General features: G+C 41.1%; 1 protein-coding gene across 2 annotated transcripts; it reads right to left on the reverse strand.

The window, feature by feature from the left end:
• Window positions 1-24,275, reverse strand: LOC128019172 (DDB1- and CUL4-associated factor 1). Of its 2 annotated transcripts, none has more exons than XM_052605241.1 (25): window positions 24,046-24,275; window positions 23,050-23,169; window positions 21,804-21,880; window positions 21,642-21,715; window positions 21,294-21,407; window positions 21,073-21,210; window positions 20,450-20,956; window positions 18,881-18,982; window positions 18,169-18,327; window positions 17,905-18,084; window positions 16,019-16,228; window positions 15,618-15,787; window positions 12,950-13,074; window positions 8,864-9,929; window positions 7,832-8,050; window positions 7,469-7,667; window positions 7,177-7,259; window positions 7,016-7,100; window positions 6,463-6,696; window positions 6,217-6,310; window positions 5,174-5,278; window positions 4,895-4,968; window positions 4,613-4,705; window positions 3,774-4,068; window positions 1-973 (listed from the first exon to the last, which is right to left on the reverse strand). In XM_052605241.1, the coding sequence occupies exons 2-25, from the start codon at window positions 23,163-23,165 to the stop codon at window positions 918-920; spliced, it is 4,575 nt and encodes a 1,524-aa protein (XP_052461201.1). In that variant the 5' UTR covers window positions 23,166-23,169; window positions 24,046-24,275; the 3' UTR covers window positions 1-917. The 2 variants fall into 2 exon arrangements, with proteins under 2 accessions (XP_052461201.1, XP_052461200.1); XM_052605240.1 differs by having other exon boundaries at window positions 1-976; window positions 24,046-24,234.
• Between the last annotated feature and the right edge of the window lie 917 nt (window positions 24,276-25,192).

Genomic DNA, 25,192 nt, shown 5'->3' on the forward strand with positions numbered 1-25,192 from the left:
TAACAATTTACTCTGGTTTATTGTAATAACATTCATAGTAAAAATATTTTTAATACATTTTGTACATAATGTTGCCTTAGATCTTTAATTTTGGAAAGGCATGAACAAAAAATTCAACCATAAAGTAAATGGAGGCTGTACACAGATGCTTAAAAATGTTTAACTTTTTATGAAATGAGGTTTAAGAAGCAAACGGGTGCAACTACAAGTGCAACGGTTCACTTCCTCCAAAAGAGCAGCGAACGCTGCAGATCTGAGCACAGGTCCGAGGTCCCACAGGCCTTTAGTCCTTTACGTGAATTTAGACATCAACGGAAATTATTGCTCATTAAATGTGGTGCAACATCTTCAATCCAATCAGTCAGCTGAAAAAAAGGCCTTAAAAGAGCTTTCTTGGGAAATTAAACCAAAGCAATGGCTAACAAAACTATCATTCAAAAAGCAAAGATGGATGAACTAGATGTCTAAGCAACTAGATTTTCAGATGAATCAAACTCAAGAGATCAGATGAGGAGTGGTGGGCAGGTCAAAGGTCAATGACATACACATCTGCACACGCAAACAGTGCATCCAGTGAATCAGAGCTACCCAGAACTCCTCTAGACAGTGGTCAACCAACACAAGAAAACACGCAAGACGTTGAAAAGACTCGAAATCTATCAGTACACCTTCTTCAAAAATGGTCAGACGTTCCAAGAGGGCAACGCTGTAGAAGGAACTTTACCAAAACAAACATCAGACAAGTTACATTGGTTTTAGGCGAGATGTCCTCATATAAAACTATGTGTTGTTTACAATTTTCCAGCAAGTCCATACATGTTATTTTCAGGACCATCCACACCACAACCTGACGCTCTCAGATCTTCTCACTGAGCTTCAAGACTGCTTGAACACTTCCACTGCGGTTTTGGGAAGGATCACTCGTTCAGGGAAAGGATGATGTCATCTTCCAGGTCAGAGTTATCAGAGCTGTCTGCTACAGGAAGAAGAGAACAACATTTCAGACAGCACAGGTGAAAAAGCTGATAGTAATGAAAGAAAAAGAACATGCAAGGAATTACATGACACAAACATTTAGTCATGGCCAATAGCAAACAGCTGCTTTAACTGTATAACCTGTCAATGTCAGAGTCTGCTCTGATAATCGATTAGAATCGGTGTCCATCACCACCTGCTGGAGGCCAAAGTGAAGAATGAATGTTCTCTCGATAGCACTGCACTCATCTGCTTCATCAGGACGGACAAAACACAAAACTAAACCTTTTCAGCCGCAGTGCTTTGAGGGAAGCATTCGCAGGAGTGTTTAGCAATATATCACGTGGCTTTTTCAATCATCAGCAATGACCAGTTTTTCTGAAGTGCAGTACAGTGCCATGTTTTTAAAATCCGAACACATTATTCTCTGAGTGTACACACACCGGTGTCTTCATTTGATGTATGTGTTGGTGTTTTTAGAATCGAGCGAGTGAGCGCGTGTGAAAGCACAAAGCTGGGCAGAGTATGTATCCGTTTAACAGAAAAGCTCTGATATCTGTAAAACCACAAACATGAACGCTCGCATAAGTGTCTTGTACAGCAGTCGGCAATGTTTTGGCTGCACTTTTCTCAACAAAAATAGTTTATGTAGTGAAACTACATTTTAGTCTTTTTTCATCAACAATATTGCATGTTTATTTAGTCTGTTATCTGAATATCATCTTGTCATCGCCTCGTTTTCGACAGGGGAAAAACTCTTTGACGAACATTTTGTCATTTTTTGTTAACGAAATCGCACCTTTATCATCCAATCTATTGTTGGTCATATTTCAGCGACATCGTTCACGGTCATCAGTGATGAGATGCATAAAGAGCAGTATCAACCCAGACAGCTTTTCTGTTGGTCAACACGGACAATTCACCTGAACAACTCCAACACGACTGAGATCTTTCTTTGCCCTCACACACAAACTTCTGATGTGATCACACAAATTCCCATTGCAATGACTTAATTTAGCTCATTCAGTTTTCATAGATCAATGGTATGCATGAGCGCAGTTTAAATTTGATGGCGCCGAGAATCATTGCGGAGAATCCCTCGACACTCAAAAAAAATACAAATTAAACTTGTATGAAAACATGTAAATTGCACATAATGCAGTTTTTTAATTAACTTATAAATAATACAATTTATAAGCTATTTGTTAAAATACATTCAATTACACAATGGCTGTCATAGCGTGTTTCATAACAGATTCATTTAAACATACTGTACATGTAATAATTAAGACGAACAAGTTTAGTCAAATATAACGAGGAAATGGTGTAACATTTCTCTCTAGACTTAATTTCTGTAGTGAACTAATGAGTTGTGCACACTGATGACTTGCTGAGGTCAATGAAATGCTCGGTGACATTATATTTCCACGCTGTATTGTTGATGTCTTTCTGCAGTTAACACTGAATGAACAATGACACGAGGCATGAGATGTTCAGTCATCAGCGGTTAACACCTGGACGCAACGCATGCTATGACTGTGACAACTAACATCTGAAAGGATACTACGACAAAGTTATTGCTTCCTTTATTCAAACTGATTTTCTTTTTCATGAATAGATGGTTGACCTGAAGAATGAAAGCTGTATCATACACTTGGAAAATGATGAGTTATATCACTGCTTATGGACACTAGGGGTGTGATAATGAACTTAGCTCATGAGATGAGACAAAATACTGATACTTGGTTCACTAGAACAATACAATATTTTCATACTACTTTAAAAAAAATTGTCTTTTAATTACAAAAAGTACAAATGTAGTTGTATTTAGGAATATTTTAATTAATCTAGGACTGTAACCAATGATTCTTTTGGTAATCGATTAATCTTCTGATTATTTTGACAACTGAGTGATCTGATATTTATTAGTAACACAAACAGACCAAAGTGAAAACCAGGCTTGACCAGTATGACTATTTATATATAAACTAATGATGAGGCAATAATAATTGGCTTAAAATATCAAAAACAATAATTACATGGTTTTATTGAACAACACTGTTAAAATAATACTACTTCTATACATGATAGGAACATAACCAACTTAAGTACATTATGAATTATAACAAATACCTGGAGATGGCACCAACAGCCTGGAGACGTTTCTCTTTACAGCTTGATGAAATGATGTTTAAATCCATAACGTTTTAATATTTGGCCACATGTAAACTCAAAGGTCTATAAATGATTAACGTTCACAAATCTAGTGAGATAATGCACACTGATGAACGTTAAGCAATTCAAAATGAATGTAAGTTACCATCAACAGATCACGGGGAACAGGACCTTTCCAAATATCCCGGTTAATTAGTTGTGTCGATCATATGATTCTTATGGAGAGGACATGATTACTCTGAGCGGTTTACAATGTTTTCCTGTATAAATATGCATTAGATGCACATCTCTGACCATTCGGGCCTGGCAGCTTTCTGTCATGTTTCTTCATTCATCAGGGATTGGATACTATTATGTGTCTGGTGTTTATAAGAGCTAAATATTCTGATCTAGTAATGTTAGTTTGGTTGAGAGTGAAAGCTGTGCTCCTCTCATACCAGTGGTTAGCAAACTCACGGACTTGAAAGTGACATCAACTAGTTGTTTTTAAATGTAGGATTTAGTGTTTTTGTCCACAGCTCATTAGTTCACAATAAATGAAGAGCATTTACCACAATATTAGACCGTTAGGTTTCATTTCACTCGTCTATGTATGTGTGGTGTGTGCGTGTTGTCAAACTCACTGTTGTCTAGAACAAGCTCCACATCTCGCTCATTGTCATCAGAATCCTCATCATCATCATCATCGTCATCGTCATCATCATCATCGTCGTCATCATCATCATCGTCATCATCTGCCTCTTCATCCAGCAGGCGAGCCACCTCCTCATCATCAGACGGAGAGAAGTCCTGCTCTCCATCCTCCTCTTCCTCTCCGTTGTTCTCGTTCTCCAGCTCTGCCAGCAGCGGGTCTGTATCGATGTCATCCATGTCATCATCAGAGTCATCGTCATCTTCATCGTCCTGATCGTCCTCCTCCTGAGTCAAACAAACGTTTACAGTGATCTGAACTCATCCCTGACCTCCAGGAGATCTATCAAGATTAACGGTGTTCGAGCGGGTCGCACGGATGCTAGCTGTGTAGCACCTGTCCCCTTCTGAGTAACCCCCGGGTCAGAAGTAACACTAAACTCTTCACTTTAACATCGCTTCAGGCAGATCTTAATCAGTCAAAAGTTTTTTTTTTTTGTTTTTTTTTTAGACATGGCAAATGTTCATTTTAGAACGGTCATAAACTAAAATGAATATTAGTATAAAAACACTTGAGTTTCTTTTTCAGTGCACGTGTAGTTCTCACTGTATAACTCGAAAGAAGACACTAGTGTCTCCTGTAGAGATGCTTTACAGCTTTCATAAATGATTATACTGCCTTACTGAATTAATATAAATATACAATACATCAACTATATAAATACATGTGACTTGAACATTTTTGTTCATTTATATTTAATGGCTCATTGTTGAGAAGACTTCCCCAGACACACAGACAGCTCCAAATAAACGCTGTTTGCATGGGTCTCACCTGATCCTCCTCATCCTCTTCCTCCTCCGCGAGTCTCTGGCGACCGACCTCATACAGCCGGCACACAGTGTCCATATTTATTGAGTCCTGATTCTGTTACACATGTTCACATTGAACACCAAACAGAGATAAATATGGCATGGATGTAGAGTTCAATCAAGTGTAGAATTGTAGCTTCACACAATTTTGTTCACTTTTGTTGAACTTAAGACAAAACTGATTTAAAAGCACAATGTCCTTGAGTTGAGGTAATATTGAGATATTTAAAAAAGCACAGCGTACCTCAATGACAGCCAGATAGCAGTCTTTAGTGTCTGTGCACAGGTCAAAAATGTTCCTCTTCACATCGATGGTGGCTGAGAAAGCAAGCAGACCATCATCAGCATCAGCATGTGACGTGCTACTAATCACAGCGGTTTAATACTGGTCTCTCGGTTGTGTTACAGTAAGGGCATATCTTACAGGAAGCATCAATCTGCTTATTTCTTAGAGAGAGAGAGAGACTTAGATACTAAATATTTGCAGCTTTTACAAAAGATGAAGATAGAAATAGAGTCATACCGATGGGTTTATAATCAGTGGCATCGAAGGTCCTGAAGGACGAGCCGAATGGACTCTTCATCTGCTGCTCCATCATATCATCCTCATCATCAGCCTGCAACATGGCTACAACACACTCCAGGACATCAACCAAATATACAATACCTCCACACATAACAGCCATTTCATTAAAAGCAAGAGAGCATGCGATTGTGCAGAATAAAGCACTGCAAAGAGCAAGTCAGACCCAAGACCAGTGCATTCATTCATTCATCATTCACTGAAAACAATGAATTGGTATTTGAGGCATGGTGCTTCTCCTCCAGCATGCAACCACTTGAGTGATTGGCAAAAAGGCCTTGATAAGAGAAGAGGTGACCAGGAATGGTCTGGTGTGGAGCTGGGAGAACAACTGAAACACTCCACCAATCAGGGCTGAAGTCTGCAACCTAAACCACTCTCAGACCAAGAGAAACAAGACTCTAGTCTGATGAACTGTTTAGCCAATAGCGTCATCTCTGGAGGAAACAGGTCACTGCTCATCCATATCCAATGGTGAAAGACTGAAGCATCAAGTTGTGGGGAGTTTTTCAGCGAATTACAAAGATATTTCCAATGAAAGGCTGGTCCAGACTGGGCTGAAGGTTCACCGTCCCTAAGAAAGCCAAGACAACAGGAGGACTGTCCATGTGCTTGAGTGACCCAGCCAGAGCCCAGACTCAAACCAAGACAAACAAGTCCTGGAACTGTCCACAGACCTTCACCACCCAACCAGACAAGGGTCTGAGACGATCTGCAGAGACCAACGGCAGAAATATCCCCAGATCCAAGATTGCAAAAGAAGCTCACAAATAATCGAGGCTGTGGAAGTTAAGGGTCTGAATACTTATGTCAATGTTTTTGTTTGTTTGTAAAGTTATCACAAATCTGGTTTCTGCTTCGTCATTATGGAGCATGGAGTGTAGATGGATGTCATTTAAATTAAAGCAAAGCATAATAGCATAAACAAACTGAGAGAATAAAAGGAAAAGGAAGTGATGTGAATGCATTGTGTGTCGTCTCACCTCCATAAATGACCGTTCCATTGTTGTTGAAGACAATCCTACACTGATCGAGCGCTGGTACTGTGTGAAGAAGATGAAACGTCCTCAAATCCCACTGGAGCGCCAGTTAAAGAAAACCCCTTCAGGAAGAGGTTCACCCACCCAGCATTAAATAATCAACTAGTAATTAACCAACTAGTTAACTAAGAGCTCATTAACAACAACAGAAGAATCAGAAACAATATCTCCACTATCAGAGAAGGATACGATCTCTGTGTTGATGATGACCTCTAAACCATTGGGATGGAAGACACCGCTGATGTTCATGTTGAACTTGTCAAACTTATGGATGGCCTGAGAGGTGCGGACGTCCCACATGACCCCGTCGTTCAGGACCAGGTCATCCGTGGGGTTGAACGTGGCACAGTTGCGCTTGTAGTTGTTGGCTAGGTCAGGGTTATTGAGGGTCAGGAGCTTCTGTCCAGACTGGATGTCATATATCTGCAGAAATACACACAGATGCATGAGAAAGACTAGATTTTGATCACATATTGCGGTCAAAGTTACATATACCATTCAGGATCTTGATCATTTTAACAAAAAATGTATCATAAAAATTGCATGCTTCATGTTATTTTCATTATTTTTTATTTTTTTAATTAATTTATTAAATGAATTATAATGTATTTATTATTAGATTATAATTATATGATTTTTCATTTATTTTCATGTTATTTTGCTCTTTTTTTGTTGATTTTGATTGCTTCCATTCCATGAATGAAAGGCAAGTGTTAAAGGTAATGGTAAAAAGGAGACTTGCATGTGCGATGTGTTCTTTTGTCCCGATGACTCTGTCCTGAGAGAGTTTGCTGAACTCCACATAATGATCGTCCAGGAATGAATGCCTACAAATAAATGAGTTCAATTAAATAAAGACCGTTTTCAACAATTAGTGAAGTGCTTATGGGTGAGTGTACTCACTTCATGATGAATACAGACTTCATTCCCCACAGCGCTGATAAGGGATAACTCCAGGAAGCGGAGGTCAACAACAGGGAGCCGTCCTGACACAGAGGAACAAAACATCAGCATCTACATCAATCACAAGTGCTGAGATGGGTCAGAGCAGCTCCCTTCACATTCAGTTACAACACCATCACCAGATGTGCATCGATCTCTGCATCAAACTCTGCCCTACATGGACACCAAACACCCCTACAGACTGCCTGCTGTAACATCCCCAGATTCACATGCAGTATTAGTGTGTGTTTACTCTGGAGGGCTCCAGGTGTGTGATGGCGGAGCTGTGGCAGCTGTAGCTGGCTTCCTCCTGTCCACTGAACACATTGTAGAGTTTGAGCTGTCCGGTACACGTGCCCAGCATCAGGAAACGCTCTCGCGCTGAGAACGCACAACACATGAAGCCGCTCTCATCCTCCTCAGCCTCCCTGAACACAGAGATCGGCCGGAACCTGGACACAGGGTCACACACAGCACTCCATTAACAAGACACACTCCAGATGGGGAAAATACCAGATGACACACATAGGGAAGTGCTGTTCTTGGCTACTGACTTGATACTTCAGTGTTACTCATATATTCAGACCTGAACTCACAGTTCTGCCTTTAACTGTACCTGCTGAAGATGAGATGCCGGTCAAAACAGCCTCCATCGACCCCGCCGTATTTGGGGTAGACGACCCTGCGTGTGTGGCGAGGAGTGAAGTTGGTGGGAGCCTGGCGTCTCTGCTTGGACTCTGGGCACTGGTGCGGTGTGAAGAGGCTGAAGGGAGGACAGGTCGTCACCGGGTTCTTACAGCGGGCGTGCTGCTCCCGCAAATACTCTGTTATGATACTGCACACAACAACACATGATACAGTTATGATGATATGGAAACAAAGTCATTTTACACATTGCTTCTAGTGTTCTGGAATAGTAGTGCCAACCGTTCATGACGTGTCTTCATTCAAGATCAACAAATGATAGAGTCGCTGTTCAGTAACATACCGCTGATAAGAACAATTACTTAGTTTCATAAAAAAATAAAATAAAAAACGTTTTGTTCTTCTTATGGTTTCTTGCGTGTGTGAGAATCATTTACCATACTTGATGTGCTCCATGCATTCAAATAATAAAAGGCTAAATTAAATCTGCTCCTCTCATGAACTGATCTCCTTGTGTTTTTCAGAAGACCTGGATTAAACGACATGATTCATATGGGTTACTTAGCTTTACAATGTTTTTCTGAACGTTTTGGATGCATGGACTTTCAACGGAGGGACAAAGTGATGCGAGGATATTAAAAATAACTTCATGAATGTAAAAAAAAAAAAAAACATTTTCAACACTTTTCATTTTCGGGTTAACACTTTAAGCAGATTGTGTTTTTTTTACTAAGACGCATCAGATGAAGCATTTAATGATTCCTATACATGCATTTAAGGAAACCTTTTGTTTACGACTACCGTATTTTTCGGACTATAAGTCGCACCTGTGTATAAGTCGCATCAGTTCATTATTCAAAGTTTCTGATTACCAGCAAGGGCAGTAATGTGTTGCATAAACTCATCAAGGCATCAAGGAACAGCATGCTTTTGCAGTACAATACAAACAAAACAGAGAAATAGCATATGGGTATAAACCCAGTGTGAATGAAGGGAAGCACACCTGTCTAGAGAAGGTGGAGAAGGCAGGTGTCTGTCCAGCTGCTTTTTCATGGCCGGACTCTGGCTGAACGCACCATGATCTGATTTCTGCCTCAGTACTTTTGGCTTCTTCCCCCCCGCAGCTGCACAGGGTGATGGCCGCTCCCGCGAGAACAAGATGCGTCCTATGAGCGGAGAGCCATTACTGTGGTGAGACACTGCCGGAGGAGCAGGGGGCGGAGCCTGTGAGGTGGAGGGGCGGGGCTGGTGATGAGGAAGCGCGTGGGGGGTGTGGCCTCCCAGACGACCCGTGACTCCGTTAGTGAGCCGGGGAGTCCGTGGGATGCCAGCGGCAGGAGAAGGAGATGTCGCGACAGTAACGGGAGTGAACGGTGGCACGCTAGCGTGAGCCAGAGCATGCAGCCCCATGGGCAGCTCGGCTTCTTTCGTCAGTGCTGTCGCTGTGTCCGTGAGTCCTTTAGATAAAAGATGATTCCGAATGAGCAACAGAAGCTCCTTCTCTGGAAACGAAATACGCGACTGTGCCACAACGCTAGCCCGCTGCAGCCGCGCCAGGGACACATCTGTGCCGATCAACAAGGGCTTTCCAGACACTCGCTCTATGAGTTCTGCTGCATATTTGCAGAAGCGCACATGCTCGCTGCGTTTGTCCTGAAGCACAGGCTCTTTCATCAGCTGCTGGATCTGTCCGCTGCTGAACAGCGGAAGCTTGCTGATGATCTGTCGTACCGCGGCGCTACGTGCTAACCCAACTAAAGCTTTGCACGCCAGAGCACGAATCTGATCGGCATCGGTGATGGGCATCTTGATGGTGAGCAGGGACAGCAGGACTTTAATGCCATTGTTGGACTGAACCACGTTCCACATCTTGGCCAGGACGCTCTCGCTGGCGCGGTGGGTCTGCGGCAGACGGCGACGCGGGGTGCCCGAGATGAACTTGCCGATGCTAGAGACGCGTTTGTCTGGAGCGCAGACGCAGTTTATGATCACCTGCAGGGCCGACTTCTGGATTTCTGCATCACTTACAAATACTTCACCCTCTGCGACGACCAGCACGATGCTCATACCTGAATATACAGAGAAACAAATGTTAATGATAAATCCCCTGTTATGTTTGTACTGGCTACTGTATACAGGCCACCAGGCCACCATACAGACTTTATTAGAGAGTTTGGTGATTTTACATCCAAGTTAGTTCTGGCTGCAGGTAAAGTTTTAATAGTTGGTGATTTTAATATCCATGTCGATAATGAAAAAGATGCATTGGGATCAGCATTTATAGACATTCTGAACTCTATTGGTGTTAGACAACATGTTTCAGGACCTACTCATTGTCGAAATCATACTCTAGATATAATACTGTCACATGGAATTGATGTTGATAGTGTTGAAATTATGCAGCCAAGTGATGATATCTCAGATCATTATTTAGTTCTGTGCAAACTTCATAGAGCCAAAATTGTAAATTCTACTTCTTGTTACAAGTATGGAAGAACCATCACTTCTACCACAAAAGACTGCTTTTTAAGTTATCTTCCTGATGTATCCGAATTCCTTAGCATATCCAAAACCTCAGAACAACTTGATGATGTAACAGAAACTATGGACTCTCTCTTTTCTAGCACTTTAAATACAGTTGCTCCTTTACGCTTAAGGAAGGTTAAGGAAAACAGTTTGACACCATGATATAATGAGCATACTCGCACCCTAAAGAGAGCAGCCCGAAAAATGGAGCGCAGCTGGAGGAAAACAAAACTAGAGGTATTTCGTATTGCTTGGAGGGAAAGTAACCTACCCTACAGAAAAGCATTAAAACTGCTAGATCTGATTACTTTTCTTCTCTTTTAGAAGTGTTCTATGGAAGTGTTGACAGTTGACAGTCTATGCGTTTGACACAATTGACCACAACATTCTTTTGCATAGACTTGAACACTTTGTTGGCATTAATGGAAGTGCATTAGCATGGTTTAAATCGTACTTATATGACCGCCATCAGTTCGTAGCAGTGAATGAAGATGTATCATATCGATCACAAGTGCAGTATGGAGTACCTCAAGGCTCAGTACTAGGGCCGCTACTCTTCAAGCTTTATATGTTACCCGTGGGAGATATCATCAGGAAACATGGTGTTAGCTTTCACTGTTATGCTGATGATACTCAGCTCTATATTTCTTCACGGCCCGGTGAAACACACCAATTTGAAAAACTAATGGAATGTATAGTCGATATAAAAAAATTGGATGACGAGTAATTTCTTACTGCTAAATTCAGAAAAAACAGAGGTGTTAATCATAGGGCCTAAAAACTCTACTTGTAATAACCTAGAACACTGTCTAAGACTTGATGGTTGCTCTGCCAATTCTTCGTCATCAATTAGGAACATAGGTGTGCTATTTGATCGCAATCTTTCCTTAGAAAGCCACGTTTCATTTGTAAAACTGCATTTTTCCATCTCAAAAATATATCTAAATTACGGCCTATGCTCTCAATGTCAAATGCAGAAATGTTAATCCATGCATTTATGACCTCAAGGTTAGATTATTGTAATGCTTTATTGGGTGGTTGTTCTGCACGCTTAGTAGTCAAACTACAGCTAGTCCAAAATGCAGCAGCAAGAGTTCTTACTAGAACCAGGAAGTATGACCATATTAGCCCGGTCCTGTCCACACTGCACTGGCTCCCTATCAAACATCGTATAGATTTTAAAATATTGCTTATTACTTATAAAGCCCTGAATGGTTTAGCACCTCAGTATTTGAATGAGCTCCTTTTATATTTATAATCCTCTACGTCCGCTACGCGCCTAAACTCTGGAATAACCTACCTAACATTTTTCGAGGCAGACACACTCTTGCAGTTTAAATCTAGATTAAAGACCCATCTCTTTAACCTGGCTTACACATAACACACTAATATGCTTTTAATATCCAAATCCGTTAAAGGATTTTTAGGCTGCATTAATTAGGTAAACCGGAACCGGAAACACTTCCCATAAAACTCTATGTACTTGCTACATCATTAGAAGAATGGCATCTACGCTAATATTTGTCTGTTTCTCTCTTATTCCGAGGTCACCGTGGCCACCAGATCCAGTCTGTATCCAGATCAGAGGGTCACTGCAGTCACCCGGATCCAGTACGTATCCAGACCAGATGGTGGATCAGCTCCTAGAAAGGACCTCTACTGCCCTGAAAGACAGCGGAGACCAGGACAACTAGAGCCCAGATACAGATCCCCTGTAAAGACCTTGTCTCAGAGGAGCACCAGGACAAGACCACAGGAAACAGATGATTCTTCTGCACAATCTGACTTTGCTGCAGTCTGGGATTGAACTACTGATTTCGTCTGGTCAGAGGAGAACTGACCCCCAACTGAGCCTGGTTTCTCCCAAGGTTTTTTTCCTCTGGCTTGCTTAGTTGGGGTCACTTCATCTACAGCGATATCATTGACTTGATTGCAAATAAATGCACAGACACTATTTAAACTGAAGAGAGATGACATCACTGAATTCAATGATGAACTGCCTTTAACTATCATTCTGCATTGTTGACACACTGTTTTTCTAATGAATGTTGTTCAGTTGCTTTGACGCAATGTGTTTTGTTTAAAGCGCTATATAAATAAAGGTGACTTGTATTCACTATATAAATCTGTACTGATACTCTTCGGTGTACCAGTATATCAAGACATAAGAACTAGAGGTCAACAGATATTGGATTTTGATGATACGATAATGCATTTAAAGAAAGACAAAAAGCACATTATTATTCTATAATGAATGTGTTAAATTACTTCATATTAAGGCACAGACAGAAGCTATGAGAGCTTGTATTGAATTAAGTGCCAGATACAGTGTAATCAATATATCAAAATATTTTATGCATATTTATTTAATGTGGGACTTTTAATTATAAACGAGCCTGGTGTATTTACGAAACACTGCTTCATTTAAAATCAAAATTTAAACAGATAACGACCAGGAGTTAAGCACACCGTCTTCAAATGCCATTAAACTAGACAATCTTATTCAGGGAGATCATTATAAATATGGTAAGGTTAACTAACTCTAGCATAAGCAGATTATTACCAACAGTAGAGATGGTTGAGCCGTTCTCATCCAGCACAGCAACGTTCTCCGACAACAGCAGCTGCGTTTTAGGAATGACTGTCAAAATGCTCAGGATATCCAAAGCGTACCTCACCGTGTCAGCCCTGAAACACACATTACCCCCAAAACATAAGTAAACTTAGTACTTGTTCTCTATACCAAACAAACTAAATTATTTCCATTGTACAATTACAACTACAATACATGATGCTTTGAAATTGAGGTTTTAAATACAATTTTGAATATACAAACCCGATTCCAAAAAAGTTGGGACACTGTACAAATTATGAGTAAAATAAAGGAATGGAATAATTTACAAATCTCATACATTTATATTTTATTCACAATAGAATATAGATAACATCAAATGTTGAAAGTGAGACATTTTGAAATGTCATGCCAAATATTGACTCATTTTGTATTTCATGAGAGCTACACATTCCAAAAAAGTTGGGACAGGTAGCAAGAAGAGGGCGGAATAGTTACATGAACATCTAAGGAACAGCTGGAGGACCAATTTGCAACTTATTAGGTCAATTGGCAACATAATTGGGTATAAAAAGAGCCTCTCAGAAGTCAAGATGGGCAGAGGATCACCATTTCCCCAAATGCTGCGGTGAAAAATAGTGGAGCAATATCAGAAAGGAGTTTCTCAGAGAAAAATTGCAAAGAGTTTGAAGTTATCATCATCTGCATAATGATAATGATGCATAATATCATCCAAAGATTCAGAGAATCTGGAACAATTTCTGTGCATAAGGGTCGAGGCTGGAAAACCATACTGGATGCCCGTGATCTTCAGCTCTTAGACGCACTGCATCACATACAGGAATGTTACTATAATGGAAATCACAACATGGGCTCAGGAATACTTCCAGAAAACATTGTCTGTTAACACAATCCACCGTGCCATTCACTGTTGCTGTCTAAAACTCTATAGGTCAAAAAAGAAGCCATAACTAAACATGATCCAGAAGCGCAGGTGTTTTCTCTGGACAAGGCTCATTTAACATGGACTGTGGCAAAGTGGAAAACTGTTCTGTGGTCAGACGAATCAAAATGAGAAGTTCTTTTTGGAAAACTAGGATGCCATGTCATCCGGACTAAAGAGGACAAGGATAACCCAAGTTGTTATCAGCGCTCAGTTCAGAAGCCTGCATCTCTGATGGTATGGGGTTGCATGAGTGTGTGTGGCATGGGCAGCTTACACATCTGGAAAGATGAGCACCATCAATGCTGAAAGATATATCCAAGTTCTAGAACAACATACGCTCCCATCCAGACATCGTCTCTTTCAGGGAAGACCTTGCCTTTTCCAACATGATAATGCCAGACCACATACTGCATCAATTACAACATCATGGCTGCGTAGAAGAAGGATCCGGGGACTGAAATGTCCAGCCTGCAGTCCAGATCTTTCACCCATAGAAAACATTTGGCGCATCATAAAGAGGAAGATGTGACAAAGAAGACCTAAGACAGTTGAGCAACTAGAAGCCTGTATTAGACAAGAATGGGACAACATTCCTATTCCTAAACTTGAGCAACTTGTCTCCTCAGACCCCAGACGTTTGCAGACTGTTATAAAAAGAAGAGGTTATGACACACAGTGCTAAACATGGCCTTGTCCATCTTTTTTGAGATGTGTTGATGCCATGAAATTTAAGATCAACTTAATTTTCCCTTAAAATTATATATTTTCTCAGTTTAAACATTTAGCATGTCATCATTGTTGTATTCTGAATAAAATATTGAAATTTGAAACTTCCACATCATTGCATTCGGTTTTTATTCACAATGTATACAGTGTCCCAACTTTTTTGGAAACGGGTTTGTACAAATAAGAAATGTTGAATGGAAAATACATACTTTTAAACATACAAAACGCACCAGCAGGTGAGGGTAAGACACTTAAAGAGCAGGTCATATGGTGTTTTTTTTTTTTTTAAAGCAAAGTTCTTAATCAAAAAAAGTGTATGATAAAGATATTGTCTCTCAAAAGAGAGTCGACTCAGAGAGGCCTTAACGAATCGTTGTATTCTTGAATCTTTTGGCTGTTACCAGTAAACGTCACTGGGTAAAACATTAGCATAATCCTGCCTACACACACTTCTGCTATTAGTGTGTTTACATCATGTTGAGAAGAAGCTGTTTAAGGACACCACAGAAACACAATTCAAACCTTCTGTAGTGTGCATGTCATTTTATCAAGGACTGCTTCTCTAATCTCGGATTGGTGAACTATATTATTGTTTTATGTAAAAGTGCTTCGTCAATGGCTAACTGGCTAGCTGGCTAACTGGCTCAAGGAGACCTCTCTGTGCCAATCACAACAGGCCTGGCCAGCTGACCAATCAGAGCAGAGTAGGCTTACGGAAGGGAGGGGTTTGCACCAAACTTGCTAGGAACGAGTCCTTTTTTAATCAATGGCAAATGACTCTAATATTAAATGTATATTCTGAGAAAATGACAATGTTTTCTGACCTTAGATGCATTTATTAGGACGCTTTAAAATACCATATGACCTGCTCTTTAATGAGTGAGTCACTGAATCATTCAATTAACTGATTCGTTGAAAACAAAATGAGTTGTTGCACCAGGGAAACTTTGCAGGTCACGTGTCGCCCGCACACCCGGAGGTCCTCACCTGCCGTAGTATGTTCTCCAGTCGCAGGCGATGGAAATGAGCTGCAGAAGCAGCTGCACACAGGACAGTTTGTGGAAGACCTCGGCTGGCTCCCAGTACAGACGCGCTGGTCCAAACTCAATCAGGAACTCCACCATCTCCACCACCTGCTCATGGGTGTAGGAGCAAGCCTACAAACATATCAACAGAGAAAGAAAAACATAACACATCGCAAACCTACCTACAACCAAGCACAGATACAGTACATCCCATATTCAGCTTACCAAGCAGGGCTTTGCCTTTCCACAAACTGGCAAGACTTCAACCACACAAACCACTGAGTACATTTAATTCAACAAACCATACGCAACACATCCAGGGTTTAAATCTACTGCAGACTGTAAGGATGTAGACAGATGTACCTTGTAATACGGCTGCGGGTGAATCAGCGCTCCTCCCTCTGTGCGCTGCAGTGATTGTTTGACCTGCTCCACTTTAATGCCCAGGTGAGCCTCAAAATACCTGCGCAGCGCCATGCAGGTGTGTTTGGCAGTCTGTCTGCTAGAGAAGATCTCATCATCGCTCAACAGCGCCCCCTGGTCCTCCGGGTTCAAGATCTCCAGAGTGCTAATCTACAAACACACACACCCTGAGAGGAGGACAGAGTACTAAACACTGCCAAAACATACAAACTACTGCACGGATATTCAGTTATCTATTCATATTCATTCTAGTTCTGGGAAACAATTCAGTTTTAAACTGCTCCACAGTGGACATTACCACAAACGCCCAAATGACGGCACACTTCAGCTTTGTACACCCAAACATGAACTGGGACAAATCTTTCACCTCCATTACTAGCAGCGAACTACATGAACGCTAACATTACAGGCGCGCTCTAATGCTAGTATTTGCGGTCACTCAGGATCTGTTCAGAGATGGAGACTGCCATCTAGCGGTCGGGATATAAACTCAAAACAAAACAACTGCCATGAATCTTGTTGTTTTTTTTATATCGATATTCCGTTTTTTGAGAATCTATACAGTATCGCAAAACAAATATCGCGATACTCACATGTATCAATATTCTCTTACAACCCTATCTAAAAAGTGCTCAATAAGCTCCAGTGCAAAGAAGCTAAGTGTCCAGCTTTAAGCTGTGTGTCCTGTTATTGTTTTAAGCAGAGCACTTTTATTATGTAGTAGAAATCTGAACTTGGTAGCTCAGGACGCAGCTCCGCTCATATCATGACCATCCCATAGTTATCAGTGAACACCAGGCCTCCAAACAGCTTCTACACCCGCTCCTCTTCAGAGATACACCACCCATACATTACAGTTCTGTCATCGTTACTCACCCTCGTGTGCTTTAGAAACAACACCAGAGCCCACTGACTTCCACTGCATGTTCAAAAACATAAATCTAACATTTCTTCACATTAGGGCTGCTCGATTATGACAAAAATCATAAATCACAATTATTTCTGGTCAATATTGTAATCACGATTATGAGTGGGCCACATGACCAAACTTCAAAAATCTAAAATAATTGTCAGTAATACACAAAAAAAAGGCAAATACAATAAAAAAAAATGAAAAACAAATGCTTTAAGTTTTTTATGCAAGTCTAAAGTATTCAGCTAACAGCTACTACAGAAATGAAATGATCTAACGTCAAATAAAACAGCAGTCTTCACTAAGAATGTGTTTCTAATTAAAGCTAATAAAGTCCTTCAGTCAAAAGCCTTCATCTATTGTTGTTTGATTAATATTAAGCACACAGTTGGCAGCAGAAATATTAGGCTGCTGTCACTTTAAGAGCCAACCCAGGATTACAACTTACTATTACACACATTTTCATTCTGAAATGTTTACATTCACTTAAGACATAACAGATGAGGGTTGACGTGAATAATAATCACCAAGTGCCACATTTCTGAGTGTATTTGACTGTTTAGGTGCACTAAAAGTTGACTTTACTCGTCTGAGTTCTGTTCGGTCTCGGAGCGCACGCACAGAAAACCTCCTGAGCAACAGCGCAACTTTTAAAACATCAATAAATCAAATTATCTTTAATAAATCAAGTAAGACCCATTTTGAGAAAGTCACGTTACATGATATTTCTGATTTGCAGGTGAAATAAATAAGGCTTTTATGGAGGAGTGAAACACCGCTGGGCATGAGTAAATGACAACACAATGTTTCTGGTTGGAGGATCTCTTTAACCCTTGTTTCGTCTTTCTCATTCAAGCCTCTGTGAAGCATGATCCCTGCTCAAAGAAGAAGAAGAAGAAGAAGAAGTGCCTACCAGGTTGACAAGGCGGCGCAGGCCGTCCTGCTTGTCGAAGAGATCGAGCACGGCTCTGAAGGAGAAACAGATGGAGAAGAACATGGTGGCGTGACAGCAGCCGGAGGCGTGAGAGCACTCCAGGAGCCACAGCGTGTAGCTCACCACCTCGGCCAGCAGCGAGTGAGGCAGCATGCACACCTGACACACACACACACACACACACACAGCAGTGAGACACAGGACAGCTCTGGCGGTCATCACCACATCAGGACAGCATCTCACCCGCTCCATGGCGTCCTGGTTGTAGGCCAGATAATAGAGGCACAGCGAGACCCCGGTGGCAGCCATGGAGGGGCGCGGGATCTCCAGCAGCTTCGGCACTCCACCGTGAGCAACAAACTCAGCCGCAAACTTCTTATGAAGGAGGAGAGACGCAAGATACTGAAAGACAGAGAAGAGAGAGAATGGGTACATATGCATGTGTCCGATACCCAAGAAATGTGTCAGCAAGATAATTCAGTGTTTCTGCAATACCCATCAAAACTCACATATGGGCACACATTCACTATTAACAGATCTGGCTTAATAAACTACTCATTTACTGCTTATTGACAGTTATTCATATGTTAAGGTAATAGGTAGGATTAAGAAATCTAGAATAATCATGCATTAAGATGTGCTTTAGAAGTACTGATACACAACCAATATGCTAGCAACTAGCCTAGCTAATAGTGACTAATGTTGTAAGTGTTACCGTAAATATACCACATTTGATAACAATAAGTCAGCACCAAAGGCTGTTTTTACAGCTTCAACATGTTTCAGACTCTTTCTGCAGTTTCAGCTGTACAGAGCCCTTCACACACACACACACACACACACACACACACTGTTCTCTAACTCATCTGCAGAATAAATCATGAGGTTTTCATGAGCCTGAGAAACACGGAGTCATGTGTGTCCACACGTCTGAGCTGTAGTGTGTGTGTGATACCTTCAGGGCTTCAAACGTGAGCTGAACATCATTCGTCTGTTTCAGGTCCATGTAGTGCATCAGCAGCTCACGAGCACCAAGCTGCATGAAGACAGCCAACAACTGCACACACACACACACACACACACACAATATATATTATCAAGTGTAAAGACGCCATAACGCATGAATGAATCAATGGCGGATGCCCTGTTTGTTTACACAAGGCCGGACGACGCTCGTGGTGTTTTCAGCCTCTGTCGTCTCACTATGATGATGGGAATACACTCATTTCTATCTTAAGCTGCTCTGAGAGTCACTTCATTAGCATTGTACCCTGTAATTTGACAAAACTACCGTCATATCACACACAAAGTGGCTAGAAGTTCCTCACGGCAACCCGTCAAAATAAAAGTTTAGTTTAACATGAAGAAACTTTCAAAATATATGACCATTTAGCAGTCTTAAGACTTGATGCTGCTATTACTAGTGCTTCTAATAAATATTAATAAATCTTTATTTTTAAAGGAAGAAATCGCATGTTTTATTTTTCGTTTTAACAGTAAACATCTGTTGTGCTGCACTTTGTTTGCTAAAAAATAAAAGGGTTTTTCATTTGATTAGGATAAATAAATAGAAAAAAATGTTATGCCTACATCTGATTACAAGAAATATTACGAAGAAAAATATGGCCCTAAAAATTTTTTTTTAAATACAGGCCTGTGGCTCTTAAATTTCTTTTCATAAATTCACCGTTTATAAACTGATGTTTACGGTTAATTTTTTTGAATTATCATTAGCATTTGTATAAAAAAAAAAGTCAGTAAATATAATTAAAAATTAAAAAATAAATTAAAAAACAATCAAACCAAGAATTGAATCGAGAGCTTGTGAATCTAAATCGAACTGGGACATCTGAATCGATACCAAGCCCTACTTTTATGATGGATGGATGCGCTTTATTGGACTTCTTTTAGACGACTGAGAAATAACACCCATTCACTGCCATCATAAAGCTAGACGAGCCAGGACGATTATAAATGTAACTCCAATAGGATTCGTCTGAAAGAAGAAAGTCATGGGATCTATTTTAAGGTTTTAATAGTCACCCTTTGAGGTAATTTTTATATATAGTGTACTTAAAAAAATAAATAAAAAAAAAACGCTTTTGTATCTTTTTTTTCAATCAGCATCTGCACCAAATTGTATATTTTTGCATAGAAATGAGCTCTATATTCTTGCTATATCATAAAATGTATAAGCCATGAATGCCTGATGTAACAAATATATAGTTATACTTAATATTAATAATATACTTATATACTTATACTAATATAAAAATGAATTAAAAAAAAAAAGTATATATATTGTGGACTCATACTTCATATGTCAGGCTTTGCCAGGTTACGATCACGAATGCGCAATCATTTCTGTGAGGGACTTATGAAAAAGATCATGTGTGCAGTTCATTTACAGTTAAGTAATGAAGACAGTTTTATGTATATATATGCCGTTATATGACTGCGAGTCATTTGTGCAGCATGTATCCCAGCACTGCTCCTGCTGTATCTGGCAGTGAAGGGACGTTACCTCCTGGTACTCTCCCAGCGGGGTCAGGTACTGCAGGATGAGGCGCTGCTCTATGCCAGCTGTGAGCGGGTACAGGTGGTAGTTGTTTCCGATCACCCAGGGGCTCATCTCGGTCCAGCTGCTGTTGGACAGCTCACTGAAGCTGCGCTCCGGCTCCGGCAGAGAGAAGTTCAGCTTCTGCTTCACTTTACCACCGTTCTCCTTCTTCCTCCAGTCCCTCAAGCCCTCCACCGGACCGTCGGTCTCGTCCAGCTCTAACGGGACGGCTGCGGCGGGCTTCATCAGCCCCTTCATGCCCGTGTTATACCTCCCCACGCTCCTGGCAGCAGACACGGGCTGCAGCTCAGCGTCAGACTCCTGTTTCTCTGTGAGAGTGAAGTCTCCGTCCACCGCCTCCTCGTCCAGCGGCAGCAGAGGAGCCAGACGGACGCTCGGACGCTTACTGTCCTTCCTGCTCTCCGCATCCTTGTCCTGAAGCTCCCTCAGTCTCTGCAGCATTAGAGGAACCTGCCGCACACAGATCCATTATTAACCTTCCAAAACAAGTGTGTTACTGCCACTCAATCAGAATCGTATCTCATGCAGATGTATCGTGGCGTCTAAGAGTTGTGAAACGTTCTCACCAGGACAGAGTTTTCCTCGCGGTAGTTAGCTGCGATGTCCTGGTTCTCCATGGCTCCGGCCAGCAGACCTGTGGCGTAGATTCGGAGGGGCTGCTCGGCCTCCTGCGCCCATTTAAACAAGCGCTCCACGATGCCCTCCTGTCACACACACACACACAGAGATGTGAGGACACACGAGCCATGATCTGCTCCTGTAGAGATGAACACAGGGCTCAGCGCACCTTCTCCTGAAAGACCACGGCCGTCTCCAGACCAGGCATGATGTTCAGCAGCAGTCTGCACGCAGCCGTGTTCAGAGACACCTCACGACTGCTCATCACATACGAGTTCACCAGCTGAGACAGCACAGACACACCAAATCATTTAAATCAAACAACAAAACAGAGGAAACCACTTCTAGACTCCTTTAAAGGATAAGACTAGTGACTGCAGAGGGACTTGTCCTGAATGACATCAATAATTTACTTTCCAAGCGGTATTCGGTAACTGAAGACACAACCAAATCTTCACATGTTTAGTTACGCAGACTGTAGAATGACAGTATGAATGTACAATCTCATCCATCTTACCGCATTCATGAAATCATCATTCTTGAACAGGATTTTCAGCAGGTGTCCCAGCATGCACTCTGGGTCGGCCCGCCCTTCAGAGCAAACGGAGAACAGTGGAGGTTATTATCTGTGTATCTGGGAGAGCACACGGTGATGAGGGAAGTGTGAGCACATGATCACCTGGATGACGGTCATCAAACGGGTCCGGATCAGCCTTGTGATACTCCTCCGTCTCCCGCTCAACAAGATCCGAAATCCTGCAGAGAGTAACACACGGATCACGACTGACACCAGTTCAGTTCTTCTTCTGAACGGATTCTCACACCTGACATTAGGAAGCAACAGAAATGAGGGACTCCAGGTGTAGAAATAATCCATCAGTGCAGAAAAATAACGGCTTGTAAAAAATAATGTTTTACAATAGTTTAATAACAAAAAGTTAATATTGTGTTATATTACAGACACAATATTTGAAATATGGTAAGTTCTGCTCGATTTTACTCAAAAGTGAATTCATGGGTTTAAACAAATTAAGTGAGTCCCATTCAAACCGTTTGAACAAATCAAAAAACTAAATTTTGCTTTATTATTTACCCGTTATTTTCATCGTTATTTTCACAACATATTTTATTATTTTACACAGTAAAAAATACGTGACTAATTTTAATATCTGTTTAATCTGATAATTAATGCAAAAGAATAACAATATACATGGTTGCTCATAGACAGATAAAATTATTTATGCTGCAGATCTTTCACAAAACAAATAAACAGATAAAAACACACATGAGCGCAAACAGCAATCTTTTATTTAAGGCAAACCTACCATAATTATATTACGTTGAATTGTACAGTTAGTTATAAATTATGTTATCAAATAAAGTTAATAAAACATGCTTTATCAGAAATCTCTGTTTCATATGTAAGTTTCCCTTACAGTCAATGCGAGCATCGCAAGACCTGAAATAAGTACGCACACACTCGCGTCGCTGAAGCTCACCGGCGCCATCTTGTGCACCTAGCCCATTTGACATGAACCGAGAGAAATGAACTAAGAGTTCACATTACCGTCTCCAGCCGCGAGAGGGCGCTCTGTGCAGCTCAGTTCTCCTGTAGTCTACACTGAAGACAGAGAGCGCCCTCTCGTGGCTGGAGACGGCAATGTGAACTCTTGGTTCTTGGTTCTAAATAAATGTGACTTATAGTCAAGTGCCACTTATATGTTTTTTCCTCATCATGACGTATTTTTGGACTGATTCGACCTTTACTTAGGTACGACTTATAGTCCGAAAAATACGGTAATACAATTTAAAACACAGCCCATAATATCACGGTTGTGTGTAAACAGTAAAGATTAATGTAAGGTGTGGTGACAGGAGTTTAAGTGTTGATGTGAGGTCACAGCTGATGCAGGAGTGTTTCTCACTTGGTCAGTAGGTTGAGCAGGTCATTAGTGCCTCCCTGCTGTTCTCTCTCCCACTGCTCCAGCAGAGAAGTCAGCTCCGCTTTAGAGTCCACACCACCCTCACCGGCAGACGCCATCCGCCTGAACACACACACAGAGACACAGAGACAGAGACACACACACACAGAGAGAGAGAGAGAGAGAGAGAGAGAGAGACACAGAGAGAGAGAGAGAGAGAGACACACACAGAGAGAGAGAGAGAGAGAGAGACACACACACACACATAGAGAGACAGAGACACACACAGAGAGAGAGAGAGAGAGAGAGACACACACACACAGAGAGAGAGAGAGAGAGAGAGAGAGAGAGACAGAGAGACAGAGAGAGAGACACACAGAGAGAGAGAGAGAGAGAGACACACACAGAGAGAGAGAGAGAGAGAGAGAGAGAGAGAGAGAGAAAGACAGAGACACACACACACAGAGAGAGAGAGAGAGAGAGAGAGACACACAGAGAGACAGAGACAGAGACACACACACACAGACAGACACACACACACACACGATGACATGCTGAAAAACAACTCGGTGCTTCTTGTGCTGAGCTACTCTACTGTTGACTCTACCTGACAGGAATATGACTATAACGAAGTGAAGAGTGAAGGAGTGATTTCTCAGAATCCACTAATATTCCTGTGATTAATCTGAATAAATCAATCAATGTATTAATAAGTTACTTATTACATGGTTTTGTGCGTCAGAAGTTGAACATCGCACGGAAAGCGAGCGTCTGTCCAGTGAGCACAACGCTACAGAAACACTTCATTCAGTGAGTACAGAGTGTATATGGAGTGTTTACAGAGAGATTACAGTATACATGTGTCACCATGCGCTTCCTACACTCACATTTAATGAACCGTACATTAAAATGGTACATTAACTCAACCAACCCTGCATGTAAACAGTGTTTATGATGTCATGTGTCACTAAGTGTGGATCTGAGCACGCGACAACTCACCTTTAGCGCACACAAACACAGCGCCGCTTAATCGCTAACAGCTCTAAATCGCGATACGAGCAACAGATATGTGTCACTGGCTGTTATAACCACAGGAATAACGCCGCTGAAGACCTCATGTCACTCGTGTGTGTCTTTAGCAATGTGCTGCAACTTTGTGATGGCGATCTGTGAAAACGTCATCACCCGGCGACGACAGGAACGCGTCAATGACGTCAGGCCCAGTACCAATTGTGGAAGGCCGACGGGGCCAATAGTCTATGAAAGGCCATGAGGGTCAAATACACGTGAATTTTAACGCGTCAACAACGCGTTAAATGCGTGTTGTTTACGCGTGAACAATCAGCGCGTATTTTACATGTATTTCATGTGTTAAATACACGTTAAATGCACGTGAAATACACATGAAGTAGCGTTAAAAATCAGTTTGAACGGGTCAATGTCATTGGCTGCTGAGGACTTGGGTCAAACCACTTCTGTGAGCTTAGAGGGGTGTACCATTCATAGACAGGCAACCATCATTTAACATGCCATAGATCAGCTTATTCAGCCTTATTATTTAGTATTTTTTTGTATAGCCTATAGAAATAATATATTTAAATTGCAGTTTTATGAAATATAAATATTTATTTAATTATAAAATATTTTATTACCATTTTCAAAACTTTAGCAAATAAACTGATAATGTGAGAAATGTTGATGTTGTCTGAATAAATTTTGGTTTGACTGTATATTTACTTGCTATTTTACATTTAAACACTTACAAACTTGAAAAAACTTAAACACTGTGTAAATAGCACAAACAAATAAACAGAACGAACATACAAATTAAACACTTTCAAACAGAGCCCACTGGTACAAGCTGCACCGGGGCCCCACTGACCCCAGCTATGGCCCTGGTTAGAACTGTTTTCCTCAGATGTTTAATTGTAGATCTTATAAATGCACTTTTTGTCAACCCTAAATATTCCATCACATCTCTTTAAAATCTCCAATTCCTCTTCCCTGTAATATCATCTTTTACTTATAATAAAATTATTCAGTTGAGTGTGTCTGATCTATGTCTTTTTTTAATCCAAGGTATTGAACTATGGAAGGCTGAGGGGCCAAAAGTCTTTAAACAAAACAGAAGAAATTGGCCATGGCA

This window comes from Carassius gibelio, chromosome A8 (assembly GCF_023724105.1).
Source record: "Carassius gibelio isolate Cgi1373 ecotype wild population from Czech Republic chromosome A8, carGib1.2-hapl.c, whole genome shotgun sequence".
Classification (NCBI taxonomy): domain Eukaryota; kingdom Metazoa; phylum Chordata; class Actinopteri; order Cypriniformes; family Cyprinidae; genus Carassius; species Carassius gibelio.